Below are 20516 nucleotides of genomic sequence, written 5' to 3'. Positions count from 1 at the left end.
GGGAAGGGCTGGAGACTTCTAGGAGTTGGGCCACTTTTTGGTCTTTTGATGGTGCCTTGGAACTGTCATGGCGCCTCTGGGCGTGCATGTAGCTTGCTGAGGGAAGATCAAGGGCTAGAAGTCCACTCCTCTGCCATCTTGGACCCATTTGATTCTAATTGGTTTATGCTGTGTCCTCGGGCTATGACATTCTCTCAAAAGTTGTGCCCTGCCCCTTGCCCTCCTGTTACAAGCTCAGCAACAAGCTCTGAGAATCCTACAGAACACTGGGAGCTCTGCTTATCTTTTTGGATATATTAATAATATGATAATTTCCCATAAACTGCTGGCAGAATTCTCGCTCAGAAATAGATGGAGAAACATCTAGACTGGCTACACCATTTTCCACACTGAGTCATTCTGAGTATAGATGTAAACTAAGATCAAATCATACATCTTGGAATACTTGATACTAACATTCTGCTTATACCACACTGTCATATACCCCACCCCACCCCCCAAAAAAATGTAAAATCAGCAAGAATAGTGAAAAATTAAGACAGCAGGGTATAGTGTAGCATTTCTAGACATTTCATCTTCAGCAAGACTACCACAGCCAAAAAGGGTTGCCTCCAGACTTTTCCTCTGGGCTCTATTATTTTTTCCTGTATGTTATACAATTAGCGAGGTATCTTTTTTTTATGTGTTTAAATGTTTATGTGTATAAATTCTGCTTCTCCAGCTAAAATTTGAGTAAATTCCATACTCTTCAGATCCAGGATCCCAGACTTCACAATCTCAAGATTTGAAACTCTTGCTCTCACACCCAAGCACTGAATAACTTAGCCTGAGGGAGTTGTAGCAACAGTAATACAAAGGTCCCAAAAGCAAAACAAACAGGCACACAAACAGATCTCCTATTGCATAAACAATGAGGCTGTTCTTAACTTTTTTGTTTGGTTTTGGTCAAAGGAGTCAAAAGACTGTGGCAATTTTTTTCATCTTTGAGATTTAACCATGCTAGGGAACAATAAAAAATACTGGGGAACAATTAAATATTTGGTGTTTTGGATGTTGGTTTGTTGTTTTGTTTTTCTGGTAGTGATAGGCATCAAACTTCTGTTGTACAATTATTAGTGTTGTTGTTTAAGTCATGTTTGTTATTTTAAGTTAATATTGTTTCCCTTTAGTTATAAGAAGGGGACACTTACGTTCTAGTCCCATCAAGTTATACATTGAGAAATAAGATCCTACAAGAAATCTTCCTAATTTAAAGCTAATTTAGATGTTTGTAACTTCAGAGACCTGTGTAGATACATAGCTTAACAGCAACCCACCTGAAATGATAGCTTTTGGTGAGTATGGATTGTCCCAAAACAGGCCACAATATTGAATTGGACACATTCATGATATCAAGGGAAATATGAAGCAGCCCACCGTTCTGCACCATCAAGTTATTACATATTTTGAAAGAGGAAAGGAAAAAAAAACTCACCTCCAAATGAAGTGGAGAATGATGTGGAGAAAAGTTTTTTAATCTATATAGGAAAATATTATTTTATCATAAGGAAAAAAGGCAAGATGCAAATTTTATATTGTAGTCCAAAATTCTAATTCTTTACATAGAAAATGGTTACTCTCCTTGAACAAAAGAATGTAATAATTTTGCTTCCCCTCTTTTATGCTTATGTATTTCCCTGCGGTACAAGAAAATGGTGTAGAAAAACACATCCTTGAGAGAGAGAACTACATGAAAATGCCAGACAGTTCAATATAACATTTTGCTGAGATGTAAGAAAATGGAATACGAGAGGATGTAAACTTTTAAAAGATTACATTTCAAGATAGTAAATGCTGGTTCAAAAATTTCAAAAGAAATGATATCCACATAAAAAATTATGACTAAATCAGCCTTAGTAGATAACCACTCGGCAGCAATGTTTTCGAAGTAACTCAAGAATGAGATTCATTCTTTTTAGTGTTGGATCAGCTTTGTTTTGGAAGTCAATGCTTTTCAGAGCTTTTCTTTATGATTTTGATTATACACATTCTTATGTTGTTTTTTATGTTTTTTTTTTTTTTTGCCAATTCCTTATTTTCTAAGAGATTTTGATCTTTCAATTTTGCAGTCAGTTGGGATTACTATGTAAAAAATAGTATGTAACATTTATGTTATACTTAGTATCTGACACTTTGTTGCCAGACCCTGTTCTAAATGTTTTTTGTTAATTCAGTTATTCAATTCATAATTTAATGAATTCAATTCTCTAAGCTGTGAAGTTGGTAATATTATTTCCATTTTATAGATGAGAAGATTGAGGCATAGGAAGATTAACTAATTTGCACAAGGACACACAGCTAGTAAATCTTTAAAAGACTAGGAGGAAATGCACCAGGATATTGAGGGCGATTTCTTAGGGTGTGAGGTTATAAAGAGTCGTTAAGAGAGATGACACAAACAGCTCTTGAATCAAGCCACTGGCAGCTGTTTAAAAACAGAGAAGACAGACTCCAGAACAGTTTAAGAGAAAATACTGGCAGGGCTTGTGGACTGACTAATGCCACACGGGGAATGGCCGGAGTCTAAAAACATTCCAGCTCCTGGCTTAGGTGACTGGTTGGACGTGTTCACTAGGGTAGGGAATACAAAAGATAAACAATTTTGGGAAAGAAGACTCTTTAGGTTCAGAGTCCACAGAAGAGCCCTGCTGCTAAGTCGCTTCAGTCGTGTCCGACTCTGTGCGACCCCAGAGACGGCCCACCAGGCTCCCCCATCCCTGGGATTCTCCAGGCAAGAACACTGGAGTGGATTGCCCTTTCCTTCTCCAATGCATGAAAGTGAAAAGTGCAAGTGAAGTCGCTCAGTCGTGTCCGACTCTTAGCGACCCCATGGACTGCAGCCCACCAGGCTCCTCCGTCCATGGGATTTTCCAGGCAAGAGTACTGGAGTGGGGTGCCATTGCCTTCTCCGCCAGAAGAGCCCATTAAAGTGCAAATATGTCTTCCGACCGGAACCAACTTGGCTCAGCGACACTTGCATCATCCCTGCTGTCGGAATGGTTAGCTGCCTCCCAGAGGCCTAGGCCTTGGGTGAAGGAGGAGCTTCCTCTGGGCAGATTCGGTGGGGTCTGCCTTGGCCAGTGGCCACGACACTGCTGACTGCCAGCCTCGCTGAAGCCCCGAGGAAGGCCCGGCCGCAGGGAGCAGGCAGCCAGGACAAAAGCCGCCCAGGAGGTCTCCCGCTAGGGCGGGACGCCACGCCATCCTGCCCGTGTCTCCTTGTTCCTCAAGTCGGGTCACCTCGGCTCTTCCAAAAACCGCCTGGCTCACGTCAGAATGCTGGCGGCCGGACGAGTGGTGCATTGCGATGTTCCTTGTCTTCTCATTGTTTTTACCCGTGAAACCTCCAGTTCCCCAGCGTACAAAGGCCGGGGAGGTGGCCAAACCGAGTTGAAACGTGAAATGTCTTTTTTGTTCCTTACAGTACAGTCAGTTTAAATTTCATGCAATCTTTAAGCTGTGGACTAATGTGTATTATACAATTCTCGATTTGCTTTTTCAAAGGTGCTTCAACTTATAAATATCATGCTGGGACCCGGGCCAGGAAATCCAGACCGAGTTAAACGCACAGTCCGTAGGTTTCAGCCTAGCTTTGGGGGCCTTGGCTGGTGCAGCGGCCCCTCCCCCCGCCCCTCCCGCCCCCGCGCTCTTCCGGCTACCGGTCGGGTCCCCAGGACAACGCCCGCGCTCACCCGGAGGGAGGGCGGGACGCGGAGCCGAGGCCGTCACGTCCCGAACGTCGAGAGGCGGGGAATAGCGCTATGACGCCACGATCCCCGCCCCCGGCTTCCAGATATCCCTCGCGCCGCCCGCCATTTTGTCTCCAGTGTCTCGTTTGCTCGCGGCAGCGTGGAGGGAAGTGTCTTCCTTCGTAGGCGGGAGGAAGGGACCAGCATCTATTGTCTGTGTTTAACTCTGTAGTTCGGTCAGAGGCCTCCCAGAGCTTTCCCGGGGCAGTCGGCAGGAGCCTCTGCGACCGTCCCGCCCCTCCCCTCTGTCCCCGGGACCGGGAGGGACCCAGCCCGCGTCACGCCCCTCGGCGCTCGCCTTTAGCCTCTCTGTCGTTGCGTCCGCATCGCGCCCCCGGAATCAGACGGTATCCCATAGATGGCCAGCTTTCCCCCGAGGGTCAACGAGAAAGAGATCGGTGAGGAATGGGACGGTGGGTGAGGGGTGCTGGCGAGCGCGCGGGGGCGACGGAGAGGCAGGGACTCCCCAGAGGAGGGTGAGTCTGAGGAAGGACAGTGAGTCGGGCTCGAGCCCTGGAGCGAAGAGGAAGGAAGCTACCCTGCGGGTGGGTGTCGCCGAGGGTAAATGGGATCAGAATTGAAACGGCGCCTACTGTGCGCTTGGCCAGGAGGGAGGCGGCGCGCAGAGGAGGCAAAGGGGACCAGAGAGCCGAGTGGCGAGAGCTGCAGGGAACGTGGGGCCGGGGCGGAATTGTTCCCCGCACCCTAGTTTTTTTCTCTGGCGGTCTGAGCAGGGCCGTTCTCCTGGATTTCTCTTGGTTAAGGGCCTGGGGCGTCGAGTGGGCAGGGGAGGGCTGGGCTCTTAAAAAGTTTCCGATGAAGAAAAGTATACTTGTCTGTTCCGAGCTGTTATTAAGGGGTGGGTCTTCGTGTATACCAACTATAAAGAGGAATGCAGCTATCAACCTGGAAAAAATGTTTTTAAAAATGGTATGGTGTTCAGAAAGGCAGCAAGCTCAGGGGAGGAGACTCAGTTATCTTTCATATACTGAGGAGCAGGGAGGAGCAGGATGGTTGGGTGGAGTGATCGGAGAAAAGCTGACTTACAGAAGAGCGAACTCTTGAAAAGGCTGTCTGGAAACAGGCTTAGTGGCCAAGCTGAAGACAGGCCAGTAGATGTTGAAGGTCCTGCTTTAGGACCTACCCCAATGACTCACTTGAAAGCACCTTACATTATCTAAATCCTCTCTTAAGGTAAAATACCTTAAAGTGGAATCACTTTAAGGGGAGTTGAGGTTTGACTGTTTAGTAAACATTGAACTTATCGTATTATATACGTTATTTAAATATATGCAGTTTGCGGAATTCCCTGGCGGTCCAGTGGCTAGGACAGGGCGCTTACACTGCGAGCCCTGGGTTGGATTCCTGGTCAGGAACTAAAGATCCCGCAAGCCCCGCAGGGCAGCCAAATATATATATGTATGTCTGTATATATGTAATATATAATCATAATACATTTATCTACAGATATACAGTTTTTACTTTAAAAAATGAAATAGATTTAGCATCTCCCCACCACTGTGTTAAATGAAAATTGGAGGTAGCCACTGAGCAGAAAGCATTTGCATTTCCTTGTTGTTCAACTAAATTGATGCCTTTATTGAATATTTGGAGGAGGTTTTCTAGAGAAATGGAGAAGCTAAAGTAGCCAAAAGGCCCTCTATCCTGTATGTGGGTGAAGTTTTATACCTAGAGACAGCTATCTTAGAATTCTGGTCTTTTGTTCTCTTACAGATAAGGTTGACTGGCAGGTTAGGAGGGGACTTTACCCCTGGTTTTAATAACTATTTTAAACATACAGAAAAGACAAAATTCATGTCCAATTGTTGAACTGTGGAATATAGAACTCAAAAGTTCTTATTCTCAGTCCAGTGGGTTTTTTTTTTTTTTCCCCTACTCGTAGTGACACTGAGGATGAGTGATTTGCCTTTCTTGTATCTGTATTTTACTTCATATTGAATCATTTTGAAAACTTTCCAATCCTTTCTTCAGTGAATTGGACAGAGCTTCTTAGCATACCAGCATGAGATGGAACCACCCACTAAGTAGCCTTTTAAATTATTATTATTTTTTGCATGTTTAAGTCTCAGTGTTATTTCTTGGTTATAGTATAAAGTTACTAACTAGATGCCAAATATCTAAAAGAACTTTTGCCTTTTGTAAACTTTTTTTTTAAGTCTGGGTTTTTGTTTCTTTGTTTCTTTTTAAAATATATCATTTGGATACAAAGTTAAAACCTCTGTAGCTTTGTATCTATCAGTAAGGACCTCTGTGGCTGGTTTCTCAAATAAGTACTGAAAGAGGAGGCAAGATTGCGTGATTGATGACGGAAGTCTATATGACAGGCAGTCACTGCCTAGAGCTACAGCCCTCTTTCACAAGGCTGTGCCACAGACCCTCCCTTTATGGTTATGAAATTGCAGGGAAGAATGCGAAGGAGCTGAATCTGGTTTGCTTGTTTGAGCAGTGACTCAGATGATGTGTATGGTGTCGTGTCTTATGGCCAGGTTCCCTGGCAGGCAGCCTTTCCCTTATACCAGGTTGTTAAATCATACTGTCTTAGGATACTAACATTCAGCAGTTGCAGGTCATATATAAAAGTTCAAGTGATTTTTTTTCTTCATTATCAAGTTTGTGCTAGTGTATAATATTGTACCAGTAAATATTTAAATTATTTGGTTAAATGCAATGATCATTTTATATATCTTGTTAATAAGCAAAGAAACAGTAATTATTAACTAAATACTTGTAATGGTATAGTGTATTTATTTGGCAATATTTGTTGAGGGTGGTCCTATAAGTACATTCATCTAGTTTAATCAGAGGCTTTCTCTTTTTAAGAAAATCATGTTTTTCAGTTGAATTTTAGAACTTGGCGTCCCTTATTTGTGAACTTTGATATTTTTTTTCTCCTAAAATTTGTGGATTCTACAAGATGTGATTAAAGAGAAGCCCCCCCCCCCCCCCCCGCCCTTAAAAAAATAGGCGGAGGTTTCAGATTGAGGGGCCAGGCACATAAATGATGATATAAGAGTGTGGGCTTGAAGGCATGGAGGGGAATATGAAGCAGCAAGCCTTTTCTAAAATCATTTGTGTGTGTGTTGTTGTCTGACTGCTGCACAGCTTTTGGGGTCTTAGTCCCTGACCAGGGATTGAACCCTGGCCATGGCAGTGAAAGCCCAGAATCTTAACCCCTAAGCTACCAGGGAACACTGTCATTTGTATGCTTAAAAAATCATTCTGCAGGCATCAAGAGTGTCACTGGTTTGTGAATTGTATATTAAAGTCATGTTCCTGCCAATGAAATTGTTACTGTTTTGATACAAGTGGGGCAGGGGTATTGGTGGGGGCAGTGGGGCGGGGCAGAGATCTGCTTTGATTAAATCACACCTATAATAATGTGTTTAATTGAAAAGGTTCCACGGTTTTAAGGGCCATTATTAACTGGAATTTATCCAGAACAGTATGAAAGTGAAGGTAGAGAATGGACTTGAAACAATGCAATCTAAGGGATGATTGAAAACTCACCAGATTTTATCATGGTGAAAAGATTTCGTTACTGATGTCATGGCTGTCTTCAATATATGAATGTCATGTGAGCGCAGGATCTCTTATTCTCTTTGATCAGACACAAGACTGAGTGGGTGGAGTGGCAAGAAGGAAGATTTTGAGTCATTAAAAGGAAATATTCTGATAATCTCAGCTATGCCAGAATAGGTGCATGTTTATATTTATGAGTATCACAGGAAAACAGATTTCAGTTTTGTTTTACTTTTTAAACCGTATCTCATTTGTTTAATGTGGCAAAGAATTGGGCAAGGAAATAGTTATATCACTTAAGAATGGGAATTTATACTTGTGCTTTCATATTTGTTCAATAAACATTTGCTGAGCCCCTGTCGCATGCCAGATGCTGCGCTCGCTGTTGGCAAAGCATACGTTGAGACTGGCTGTGTCACTGAAATGAGTACACTTGGGGGGTTTGCGTAAGTGTATCTGCTCTTGCAGTAAGAGTATCAGTGGCTCTCATTTCAATCGCAATACGTAGACTACGTTGTTGGAAAGTTTAAGCCCAAAACATAAAAAATAGATTACAGGGTTGACCACAAAGCAAACCACAAAATAGATAACGGGAAACTAAACTGAAGGTGACTTATAACTGAAAAGGGAGAGCAGCAAATTTAAATCAAGACAGACCCAAGACAGCAGTGGTGACAGACTCGACCCTTTCCCGGATCCAGGAAACGGCAGCCGCATTTGCCTGTGCACAAAAACAGAAACACATGAAACTGTTCCACTTTTTTGTCCTTAAAAACAAAAAGAATTACTTCCATTTGGGGATCAGTTTGGTGGCCCATTAGGAAGATGCTGAGGGCCACTATTTGAGAATCACAAATATAATGCATTTTATTTTATTTTTCGCTTGTTTGGCTGTGCCACTTGTCATGTGAGCCCTTAGTTCCCCAACCAGGGGAACCTGCCCCCTGCAGTGGAAGTGCAGAGTCCTGGCCACTCTATCACCAGTGAAATCCCCATAATGCATTTTAAAGTTCGGAGGATTTTCTTATACCCGAAAAAGATAAGAATATTCTGGTCTGACTAGACCATTCATTTAATAGTGCTTCCTTTGAGTAGTGATATAATACTATACAGTGGATTATGGTTTTTGAAAGCGGCTGTTTGCAGAAGATACTTTTCCTGTAGAGCAACTTTGGTTTCTTGCATTTTAAAGGTTAGTAATTTGAAAACATAAAGGCAGGGGCTTCCCTGGTGGTCCAGTGGCTAAAACTGTACTCCCAATGCAGGGGGCCCAGGTTCAATCTGGGAACTGGATTCCGCGTGTCTCAACAAATATGGGAGATCTCACATGCTACAACTAAGATCTGGCACAGCCAAATCAAAGGGAAAATATAAGCATAAGGCTGTGTGACAGTCAGGACTTCAGTAATTGGTAGCCCTGAGAGATCATTACATTATTTTTATTTGACCAGGTTTTTTTTTTTCCCTTAATTGAAACTTTCTTTAAAAGTTCTTGATTTGGGAAATTTTAGGAAAATCACTTTGCCAGAACTTACAGAGATGTTTATTATCATCAAGGGGTCTTCACGCAGCCTCTCTCTCTTCAAAGGGTAGAATGCAGAACTTGGTGCATAAAAAAGGGGGAAAAGTCAGTGGAATTGAGTGAATGCCACAGTAATACAGATGCAGTCTCAAATTCATTGTTGTTATATACAATGTCTTGTATTTTTTTCTGTTTTCTTTTAGTGAGATCACGTACTATAGGTGAACTTTTAGCTCCAGCAGCTCCTTTTGACAAGAAATGTGGTCGTGAAAATTGGACTGTTGCTTTTGCCCCAGATGGTTCCTACTTTGCCTGGTCGCAAGGACATCGCACAGTGAAGCTTGTTCCGTGGTCCCAGTGCCTTAAGAACTTGTAAGACTCTTCTTTTTTGTATTTTGTATCTATCTGTAGAATTTACTTTTTTCTGTGTGGACTAATACAATTATTTTGTTGTTTTATGTTATTTCTTTTGAAGACTGTTTTAAATGTGTTTTGATCATAAGCTGAATATATTTGTTAGAAAATCTGTGGAAAGAATTGTCTAGCCTTAATTATATATTACAGAATATTTTCTCAGATAGTTTGGTGTTTTTCTTTCCCATATAGTAAAAGGCAGATTAATTGTGCCTTGATAGTGTAGTTTCTAAAATGTGTGTGAGCCACCAGGGAAATCCCTGGCGGCTCAGGTGTTAAAGAATCTGCGTGCAGTGCAGGAGATCTGAGTCAGAAAGCTCCCCTGGAGAAGGGAATGGCAACCCACCCCAGTATTCGTGCCTGGAGAATTCCATGGACAGAGGACCCTAGCAGGCTATAGTCCACGGGGTCGCAGAGTCGGACTTGACTGAGCAGCGAGCATACACACGTAGTGTAGTTTCTAAAATGTGTGCGCTGAATTTAACATCTTTCCCTTCTTCTTGTGTCTGGTTCACTGTCACGGTTTCTTTCCTTCATGTCTTTATCACTGCTGATCATTACGGCATTAGACAGTCTTCTGGTGTCAGCTTCACAATATGTTCTCAGTTTTTTGTTTTCTGCTTGTTTATACTTTTGGGTTAATGAAAAGAGTCCTAATTAATATAGGGTTCTACGTCAGTAAGGATATATTGAAACACATTTGAAATTACAAATTGCTTTTTATTGTTGAACTTTTTCTTAGACACTGAGGATTTTAGTCTGAATTTGGTCATGCCCACATAGCTGATAGCAGACTTTTCCCTTTCCCATCTATAAGGATTCCATTGTTACTCAGTATTACTATAATAATATGGAAGTTATTTTAGCAAACACTTATTATTTAGTATCCACAGGAGTCCAGAATAAATAATAACTAGATGACAATCTGGCCTTTTTTTTTTTTACCAGTCTCTTGCATGGCACCAAGAATATCACCAATTCAAGTAGTTTAAGATTATCAAGACAAAACAGTGATGGTGGTCAGAAAAATAAGCCTCGTGAACATATTATAGACTGTGGGGATATAGTCTGGAGTCTTGCTTTTGGATCTTCAGTTCCGGAGAAACAGAGTCGCTGTGTAAATATAGAATGGCATCGATTCAGATTTGGACAAGATCAGCTACTCCTTGCCACAGGGTTAAACAATGGACGTATCAAAATATGGGATGTATATACAGGTATGAAGTCATAGTCTTGAAAGCAAACTCGATTATTTTATGATGTAAGCATAATTTGTAGACACTAGAAGAATACGATTTGAGGATTTTAACTTACGGAGAAGCAAGAATTGATCCTCTGAATCTGTCTTTATACATATATCTTTATTGGCCTAAATAGCATCTGCAGCTTTTAGTTTTAATTTAGGAAAATAGAGTTCATATTGCTTGATGACTCTTCAGAGAATATTATAGTAGGAAGGGCATGCCTAAGGAACATTTAGTTAATTATCACTTGTAAACTAGTAATGTACTTTATGACTCCAATTGCAAGATGTTTTCTTATATACTTTTTCAATATATAATAGCTTAGAGGCATTCAAGGTAGATCTGGTTTTCAGCAATCATTATCTAGCCTCTGGAAGGCTTTAGTGACATTTTATCTAAAGTTTAACCAGGTAGGTTGAGAAGTTAAATTCTTTGGGCAGTTAAAAGTAAATATGTCCTGGGAATTCACTGGCAGTCCAGTAGTTAGGGCTTGGTGGGTGCTTCCGTGCAGGGGGCATGGGTTTGATCCCTGGTCTGGGAACTAAGGTCTCACAAAACACGAGACATGCCTGCTGCGCCCCCCTGCCCGACCCCCCCTCCCCAAAAGTAAATGTGCTCTTTACTACCTAAAATGTATAGTTTCAGACTGTTAGTCTGTACTCCAAAATTTAAAAGATTTTTAAAAATGAGCTTTAAAACAGTATGTACATTAGAATACAGCAAGCAATATTAACATTGAGTGGGGATAATGAATCAGTAAATTTGATTGAATTCTGGGAAAAAGTTTAAAAGGTAAGCACATCACTTTTCATAGAAAAGCAAAACTCATATAGTAGATGAATAAATACTTTTTTTCATTGAGATTATGTTTGAAAATTTAGGCTGTTACTATACAAGGATCTTTAAAAAAAAAAAAATTATTTGGCTGCATGGGGTCTTAGTTGTGGCCTGCCACATCTTGTTCCCTGACCAGGGATCAGACCCAGGCCCTCTGCATTTGGAGTGTGGAATCTTAGCCACTGGGCCACCAGGGAAATCCCACAAAGATTTTAAATGATGCAGATTTTCTTGATATTAAGTTGACTTGGTCCAAGAGTTTGTTCACATTTTGGAGATTCCCTTTTAATTTTTCTAATAAATTTAGGCTTTGGTATCTTTGAAATAATTCATTTTAAGACATTATAAATAGTGAATCTAAAGATAACAGTAAAAGCACACTAAAAAACGAGTCATTTTACAAAGGAGGTACCCATATATTTCTATCCTTTTTTAACGATGAGAAACCTGATTTTTAAAAATATGAAAGCTGGTAAAAATTATTAACATTGTCTCTTTCTGACCTTCCATTGCATTTAGGAAAACTCCTCCTTAACTTGGTAGATCATACTGAAGTGGTCAGAGATTTAACTTTTGCTCCAGATGGGAGCTTGATCCTGGTGTCAGCTTCAAGAGACAAAACTCTGAGAGTGTGGGACCTGAAAGATGATGGTATGTCTATCTTCTAGGCTGTGGAAAAGAATTAGTTTCTGGGTATTATTACTGAGATGTATTACAAACACTTGATGTTAAAAGTGACATGATCATAGTTTCCTTTTCTCTGCTTAGTCCTTTGGCCCCTTTCCCTGTGCACATCAAACAAAACTGTAAATATGACCTGGAATAGGAGCCAGCAGTTACTCTAAGTAAACAATCTGATACACTCGGAAACTAACTACACGGATCTGTATCAACTATTTGAGGACAAAATCTATATCAGTTTTAAGGTTTTATTCGAACTGGTTTGGGTTGGTTTATTTCCTTTATATTGGGGAAGGTTATCAACTTCCTATTTGCTTAGTGAAAATTTAAGATCTTGATGTAATGAAAGATACTCCTTAGTAATTAATAAAATGTAAATTCAAACATGATTTACACACCAGAATTTATAATATGTAAATACTAAACATAACTTGGATAGGTTAAGTAAGAAATTATAAAAATAAGGGATTTACCCTCCAATATAGTAAAAGGAATGTCAGTGTCAAGTTTTAGCTTTTTTGGAAACATTGGTAATTGTGGTGCTTTCACAGTTTTGGGGAATCTACCTTGTTTGAGAGGACCTGAGATGAGCATTTCTTCCCCCTTCTTAACCTCCAGTGAAAGAATTTAAGTTTTAACTAAAACCTTATATTAAGACCCATTGGTGCTCCACCAGCCTCAAGCTGGAAGTTGACAGGCTTTAGACAAGTTAGCTTAAATTGAGTGTAGTAGGAAACAGGACCCTCAGATTTGGAGACTTGTTTCGGCTTATGGGTAGTAACCATTACCTGATAGAACAATACACTGTTACCAAACTATGTGGCACCTCTTCTACCTTTATCGATTCTCTAATTGCTTAGCTGTTAAGGGAATCCCAAAAGTTAAAAAAAAAAACAAAAACAAAAACTAAGAGTCAGCTGACCTTTTCTTAAAGGGCCAGATGGTGACCGTCTAGGCTTGTAGACCATACTATCTCTGCAGTAGTTACTCTCCTCTGTTGCCGCAACAATGGGCATGCTTGTGTTTCAGTAAAACTTAGGTGCAAAAATAAGCAACGGGTATATATTGCCAACCCCTGTTGTACACCTGTAGTGTTTTAGATCACCGCCCCTTAGAGGTTTGTGATTCTGCCATTTTTGAAATGCTAGTCATTTCCAGGGTTAACACAGATATTTTTTTTTTGTTAGGAAACATGATGAAAGTATTGCGGGGCCATCAGAACTGGGTGTATAGCTGTGCATTCTCTCCTGACTCTTCTATGCTGTGTTCAGTGGGAGCCAGTAAAGCAGTATGTGTCAAAGTTCCTGTATATTTATTGTGAATTGGATTGTAATAATTATGCAAAATCATTTTAAATCTGGTAACCTATTAAGTCTGTGCTCGGTGTCTTAAATATCTTAAGTGTGTTATTTCATGATGGGGGAGAATTTGCATGAGGGAAATTAAATAAATGTAGTTATTGATTATTATAAAGTGAGAAATTTTGGGTTGCTTTAGTTAGAGATGATATATGTAAAATATGGGGTATGGCAATTTTATTTTTTATAAGATCTAGAAAAGTATATATTGCTGTAGAAGAGATCTAGTCCAAATGTTAAAACATTCCCTTGCTAATTACTTTCTTCTCTGTTGTTCTATTTTTTTTTTTTTTTTGGTCCAGTTTGCTGTTTAAAAAGTTTTGAGTCCCAGCTGGTCCTGGACATTTAACTGAAAAAAAGTAACTTAAAAATCTAATAAGAATAAAAATAACAGTCATGTATGTCCTAGAGTGAATTTCATCTAAATTTTTTATGGTCTGTCTTGCATAGCATACCTGTAGACAGATTAAGTATAAAGTGACTCTTAAGAGAGTTACCCTTATTGATGGACCCTCCTTTACTCAGTTATCTACTAGCTCTGTGTTAGTATAGTTAAAGTGATCTTACTAGCTTCAGGTATTTATGAAAATGGTTGAAGTCCAAATAAATGTGATGATCACAATACACTTTGAATTAATGGGGGTGGGAGTCTGGTTAAAATGGATTTTATTTAGCCAAGAAGTGTGTTAAAATGATAGTTGCAAATGTTGACAGTTTAGGGGGAAAATACTCAGTTCTTTAAAAATCATAAGAAGAGCAAAGCTAGATGTTGACATTGCTATTTTAGGCTGTGTGTTTTCCATATGCTTCTTGCTTTCCCTGTCACAGGTGGTGGCAGCAATATTGGTGTGATTGAGGTTATGCTGGCACCACTCGCACACAGGCGCACAATGGTGTTAGCTGGGCAGAAAGAGTGGCATCTCTGGCTACCGGGCTGGGGGCGACCTTTACCATAGGATGAAGTAACCTTGCATTCGGCTGCAAGGTGTACTGTACGTACACAGGTGCTGGTCGATGTCCACTTTCTGCTTTTCTTTCTTTCTTTTTTTCTTTTTAAAAATAATTAAAAATAATTCCCCCCGCAGTGAAACCAACTGACTCCTCCGATGTAATTGATCTTCCAGTCTGGTGGAATTGGGAGTCTTAACATGTGAAACCAATTTAGTGTAATGTAATTGGCTTTCAAATGGTTTCTCTGTGCTATTTTTTGGAATTCATTGTGATACTAGAGATACCTTAAGTCTTTGATCCAACTGAAAGTTTGTATTTATTTTCTTTGGAAATAATATATTGTGTCTGTGCAGAAAAAAAGTAGCAAAAAGGATTGCTTTACTCCAAGAGGAGGCGAGTTTATCTTATTAGGATTGTTACAAACCTCTAAGCTGATGTTTAATATAACAGACTGAAGTAAACATTAGAGTCCTGTTTAGAGCTATTCTGCACAGTCTAACTACACTGATCTTTAGAATCTAAAACTATGTGTGAACTAGTACTAAAGTAACTTAAATGTTTTACACTTAAAATGACTAATGATTGTGGTCGGTTTGGGAAAAATAAGATTGGCAAATCTTGATTCACAGAAATGTTAATTGTATTATTTTTGTAAATTAGCATTTTCATTTTGTAATGTGGTTTAACATCCTTGTTGTTTGCCAAAGAAATTTCATTTGGCTGTGAAAAATTCTCTTTGCTTGCAGTATCTGTTTCTCTTCCTAGGCTCACGTTGGTGACCCAAGCCTATTGTAAACAAGTGATTAACTCAAAGGGAGATGCCAATGGAGTAACAATTTGTTAACCTTATATTTTCTGTCTGTATATTTTTAAAAAATTTGGTAGTTTCTGGAAATAAAAAAGGGGTTTGTAGTACTTAACCCTATTTATTTTTATATATTTTAGTTAATTAGTTTTTGGAATAAATGGATTTCAGTATAATTTTGTGGTTAAGTTGCATTGCCTTTTTTGTGTTTAGGCTTATTTTTAAATTAACATTTAACAGAAACATTTGAAATAGAATTTGCATGTCTACTTTAATTAACTTAAAAACTGATTTTAATCTGACTATGACACTGAGCATATTCTTTTAATTATTCATAATTTATAATGTTTAATTTAATATAATCTTAATTAAATTTAGCTGTTTTAGTTTAAGATGTGCGATTTTGTCCTCTGCATGTCCGAATGAAGCTATAACATGTGCCTTTTCTTGCAGGTTTTCCTTTGGAATATGGATAAATACACCATGATACGAAAACTAGAAGGGCATCACCATGATGTTGTAGCTTGTGAGTTTTCTCCTGATGGAGCATTGCTGGCTACGGCATCTTATGATACTCGAGTGTATATCTGGGATCCACACACTGGAGCCATTCTGATGGAATTTGGGTGGGTACAGCATGTATTATTTCAGTCTGTAATTCTTCTCTACTATCAGTGTAGTTTAAGAAGTTCCAGAGATGATCAGAATCATTAACATGTGACATCTAAACTTACAATCTATTGTAATTTGAAATTTGGGTATCATTTATGCCCTTTAATCGGAGAAGGCAGTGGCACCCCACTCCAGTACTCTTGCCTGAAAAATCCTATGGACGGAGGAGCCTGGAAGGCTGCAGTCCATGGGGTCGCTGAGGGTCGGACACGACTGAGTGGCTTCACTTTCACTTTTCACTTTCATGCATTGGAGAAGGAAACGGCAACCCACTCCAGTGTTCTTGCCTGGAGAATCCCATGGATGACGGAGCCTGGTGGGCTGCCGTCTGTGGGGTCGCACAGAGTCGGACACGACTGAAGTGACTCAGCAGTATGCCCTTCAATAATGCATCTAAATTCTACCAATAAACTTGACTGTCTTGATACAGATCGTGTTACTTAACAGGACATGACTCTGTAGAAGTGGTAATTATATTTAGAGTTTTGTGTTGGGGAACCATAAACTTAGTCTTAAGAGTCTTAAACCACTCTAAAAAGGAGATTAGTAATTAGGTTTAATTACTTTGTTTAAAGTGGGTCTGCTCCGTCTTCTCAATTGTGTTCATGAAGGCCACTCTAAACTATTCAAAGACTGATGTACAAGGTAGTTTTGTTTCTTGAGGTGACTCTCACTTGCCCTAAAACATGTCTTTTACTTCAGGCACCTGTTTCCACCACCCACTCCAATATTTGCTGGAGGAGCAAATGACCGATGGGTACGATCTGTATCATTTAGTCATGATGGACTGCACGTTGCAAGCCTTGCTGATGATAAGTAAGTGTGTGAATTACAGCTTGACGTATTTATTATTGTCTTTTAAAGATTTCCTTTCATTCTTCTACTTAATAAAAAACATTCTTAAGGATGAAAAAATCTTTCTACAGTTTGAGTTTTAATGACTTTCTATCCAGACAACACTTTGGGAGATGTTGGTGTGTCTTAAATATTGGCCTGAGTAGTATTTGTGTAAGCTGAAGATAATGAGTGCCTTTTCCTGTGTTCTTTATTAACGAGTTCAGGCCAACTAGGTGCATTTTTAATTAGCTTTTTAGCTCAGCTGACAGGTTTCTTTTTTCTTTTTTTAAAGTAATATCAAGGTTGAAACAAGGACGTTGTCAAAGTGAAATAAATGGTAAAAACAGTCATTAGTACCTGCTGAAATTGAGACTGTAAGGATGAAATGTCATGTGTCTGAAATGTGCTGCTTTTGGTAAGAATCAGAAACTAGATGCAGCCATTCCATTTTCCCATACTTTAATCAGTGTGCCTGGATATGGCACTAAGCAATTTGGGAACATCAATTTAGACAGTGACTCATTATGATCTTTCTAGAATGTTAAGAAACATGGGGAGAGTTATTTGCCAATAATCATTGTTTTCCTTTTTGTTTAGGTAGGTTCTGACTTAGCTCAGAGTGGCATTTCTTTCTAAATTTTAAAAGTTGCTTTTACCTTAAATTTCCAACTAGATAATTATTGGACAATTTATTTCCTTTCTAGAATGGTGAGGTTCTGGAGAATTGATGAGGATTATCCTGTGCAGGTTGCACCTTTGAGCAATGGTCTTTGCTGTGCCTTTTCTACTGATGGCAGTGTTTTAGCTGCTGGGTAAGTGATTTTTCTCTTAAGAGGCAATTTAAGTTGGCTTTAGTCAAAGCAGCCTGTATGTTACTCAGTAAATTCCATAAGGGCTGTTTATAATATGATTGCAGGTCTCCTTAATCAGGTTTTAATGTGCGGTTTGTGGCTGCAGCTCACAGCCTTGGTGGTAATCGTTTGAACTGTGGGATGATGAAATACGTGGATTTGTGTGACTGAGCCTGTGGTTTTTTTGTTTGTTTCTGTTTAGGACACATGACGGAAGTGTATATTTTTGGGCAACTCCAAGGCAAGTCCCTAGCCTTCAACATTTATGTCGCATGTCAATCCGGAGAGTGATGCCCACCCAACAAGTCCAGGAGCTGCCGGTTCCTTCCAAAGTTTTAGAGTTTCTCTCCTACCGTGTTTAGAGGACGCTGCCTTCCCTAGTATTAGGGACTGAACACACTTTACACAAACCTCAAGCTTTACTGACTTCAAGGTTTAGGAGATTTATTTAATTTGATAGATTCTTGTATTGCATTTTGATCAGTTGAGCTTTTAAAATATTTATAGACCTTAGAAATATTTCTGAACATATCAAATGTAAATTTTTTTTCTAAAATTTAACTGTGAAAACATATACATACATGTATATATTTATATATAAGCTGCTATGTGTTGAATGGACCCTTTTGCTTTTCTCATTCTTAGTTTCAGCATGTATATGTTGCTTCAGTAGAGCCGCAGTATATATCTTTGCTGTAAAGTGGAAGTAACTTTTTATTATTCTGTAACACTGAGTTAGCTGGTAAATACTAACTTAAGAAAGCTGAATTGCACCATACAAAATGTGTATTTGGTTGGGGGGTGGTCAGACAACCAACCTGCAAGTAAAACACAGCTTCTGTCGAGGGAAGGATTTTGTTTTTGTTAGGAGTGGCATCTGAGAGGTAGAGTTTGAATGTGACATTATTAAATTAAAAATAGGATATAACCAGGAAAAAGGCATGTCTTTTTTTTTTCTTCCCCCTAACTGTTGCTGCGGGCCTTAATTTTGGAAAGCAGCTTGCTACTTTTAACCCCTGTGGTATAAATAAAGTACTATAAATTTTAGTCAATTTGAAAAATCCATCTACTGTATTATTGCTAAATATTTTGTTTGTACTAAGGGACAGTTAAGACTGTGGTGGGGATTTGTTTTGTTTTGTTTATTTTATACACATATCCTGTTTCTGCAGAGGGTAATACTGGTGACTTGCCAAAGAGAAGCAATACGGTATATCTGCTTTTGCCTTCTGTTATTTATCTTACCTGCAGATATTAAGAATGTATGCATTATGTAAAATATATATATTTTTGTTGAGTTTTCTAATTAAAGACTGAAAAAACTATCTATCGCAAATGTTTCTTAAATATGTTGGAAGCACCAACCACAAGCACATTTAACAAGAGTAATGAAGAAATTGCACAACTACAGGGCACTCAGTTCAGTCGCGTCCAACTCTCTGCGACCCCTGGACTGCAGCACGCCAGGCTTCTTTGTCCATCCCCGACCCCTGGAGCCTATTCAAACTCTTGTCCATTGAGTCAGTGATGCCATCCAACCATCTCATCCTCTGTCATCCCCTTGTCCTGCCTTCAATCTTTCCCAGCATCAGGGTCTTTTCCAGCGAGTCAGCTCTGCATCAGGTGGCCAAAGTAATGGAGTTTCAGCTTCAACATCACTCCTTCCAATGAACACTCAGAACTGATCTCCTTCAGAATGGACTGGCTGGATCTCCTTGCAGTCCAAGGGACTCAAGAGTCTTCTCCAGCACCACAGTTCAAAAGCATCAATTCTTCGGCTCTCAGCTTTCTTTATAGTCTAACTCTCACATCCATACATGACTACTGGAAAAACCATAGCTTTAACTAGATGGACCTTTGTTGGTAAAGGAATGTCTCTTGCTTTCTAATATGCTGTCTAGGTTGGTCATAGCTTTTATTCCAAGGAGCAAGCGTCTTTTAATTTCATGGCTGTAGTCACCATCTGCAGTGATTTTGGAGCCCCAAAAAATAAAGTCTTTTCTCATTGTTTCAATTGCTTCTCCATCTATCTGCCATGAAGTGATGGGACCAGGTGCCATGATCTTAGTTTTCTGAATGTTGAGTTTTAAGCCAACTTTTTCACTCCCTTTAACAGGGCACTACCTGAGAACTAATGCTTCATGAATGCAGCCAGTTTTACTTGGTTTGTTCTTGGAGAACCATTGTAGAAATGCTTACTTTAAAATTACTGAGCAATAGAAAATTATGATCTTTTAGGGGAACTAATGGGCTTCCCTGGTGGCTCAGACAGTAAAGAATCTACCTGCAATGGTGTGGACCCACGTTTGATCCCTGGGTCGGGAAGATCCCCTGAAGAAGGGAATGGCTACCCACTCCAGTAATTTTGCCTGGAGAATTCCTTGGATAAGGGAGCCTGGCAGGCTACAGTCCATGAGGTTGCAGAGTCAGACACAACTGAGCAACTAACATAGAGTGGTGCTAACAGGCTTATCTTTAAACCTCGTGATTTTTTTTTTGGTTTTCATTTTGCTTCATAAAACCTCTGCTTTATCAAGTAATAAGGTACCATTACCCTTCACACCACTAAATTATTTACTTTCCAATCAGCATATCCAATTAAGTAAAAATAGCATTTTGGGACAATAAATTTTCAGAGAAAGCCAGAATTGCTTGCCATCTCCTCATGAAAACCATAGTGCATGGTGAAAACAAGATTGGGGAATGTAAGTAGAAGCACGCTTACATTTCCCATCTTTCTATCAGGAAGAGGTAATAGCAGGATGGTAATGCTTTAGGCTGAGTGACCAAAGGAAGGTAGGGAAGATGTGACTGGAATACTCAGATGGGTCAGATTCTAGCTACATGATTTTAAAATGGTTACTGCTGCTTGCTTTCATGTCATTTGGAGAACTGGCAAGAGAGCCTTTACATTCAGATTTCATTTCCTGTTTTAGGACCCCTTTAAGGGTGCATGTGGACATAGGAAAATGCCTCTCACCCTCAGTAGGCAATCTGTTTTTCTCACAACTTAAGT

At 39.6% G+C, this 20516-nt stretch overlaps 1 protein-coding gene across 1 annotated transcript; it reads left to right on the top strand.

Annotated features, from left to right (window-relative positions):
• The first annotated feature begins 3847 nt into the window (after positions 1-3847).
• Positions 3848-18825, top strand: WSB1 (WD repeat and SOCS box containing 1). The gene is made up of 9 exons (XM_055577183.1): positions 3848-4186; positions 9054-9222; positions 10213-10481; positions 11865-11996; positions 13214-13314; positions 15594-15766; positions 16515-16628; positions 17354-17461; positions 17703-18825. Exons 1-9 carry the CDS (start codon positions 4147-4149, stop codon positions 17860-17862), a joined length of 1266 nt encoding a protein of 421 aa, XP_055433158.1. The 5' UTR covers positions 3848-4146; the 3' UTR covers positions 17863-18825.
• Positions 18826-20516: the final 1691 nt, after the last annotated feature.

This window comes from Bubalus kerabau, chromosome 4 (genome assembly GCF_029407905.1).
Source record: "Bubalus kerabau isolate K-KA32 ecotype Philippines breed swamp buffalo chromosome 4, PCC_UOA_SB_1v2, whole genome shotgun sequence".
Classification (NCBI taxonomy): Eukaryota; Metazoa; Chordata; class Mammalia; order Artiodactyla; family Bovidae; genus Bubalus; species Bubalus kerabau.
This window is presented reverse-complemented; position numbering and strand designations above follow the sequence as displayed.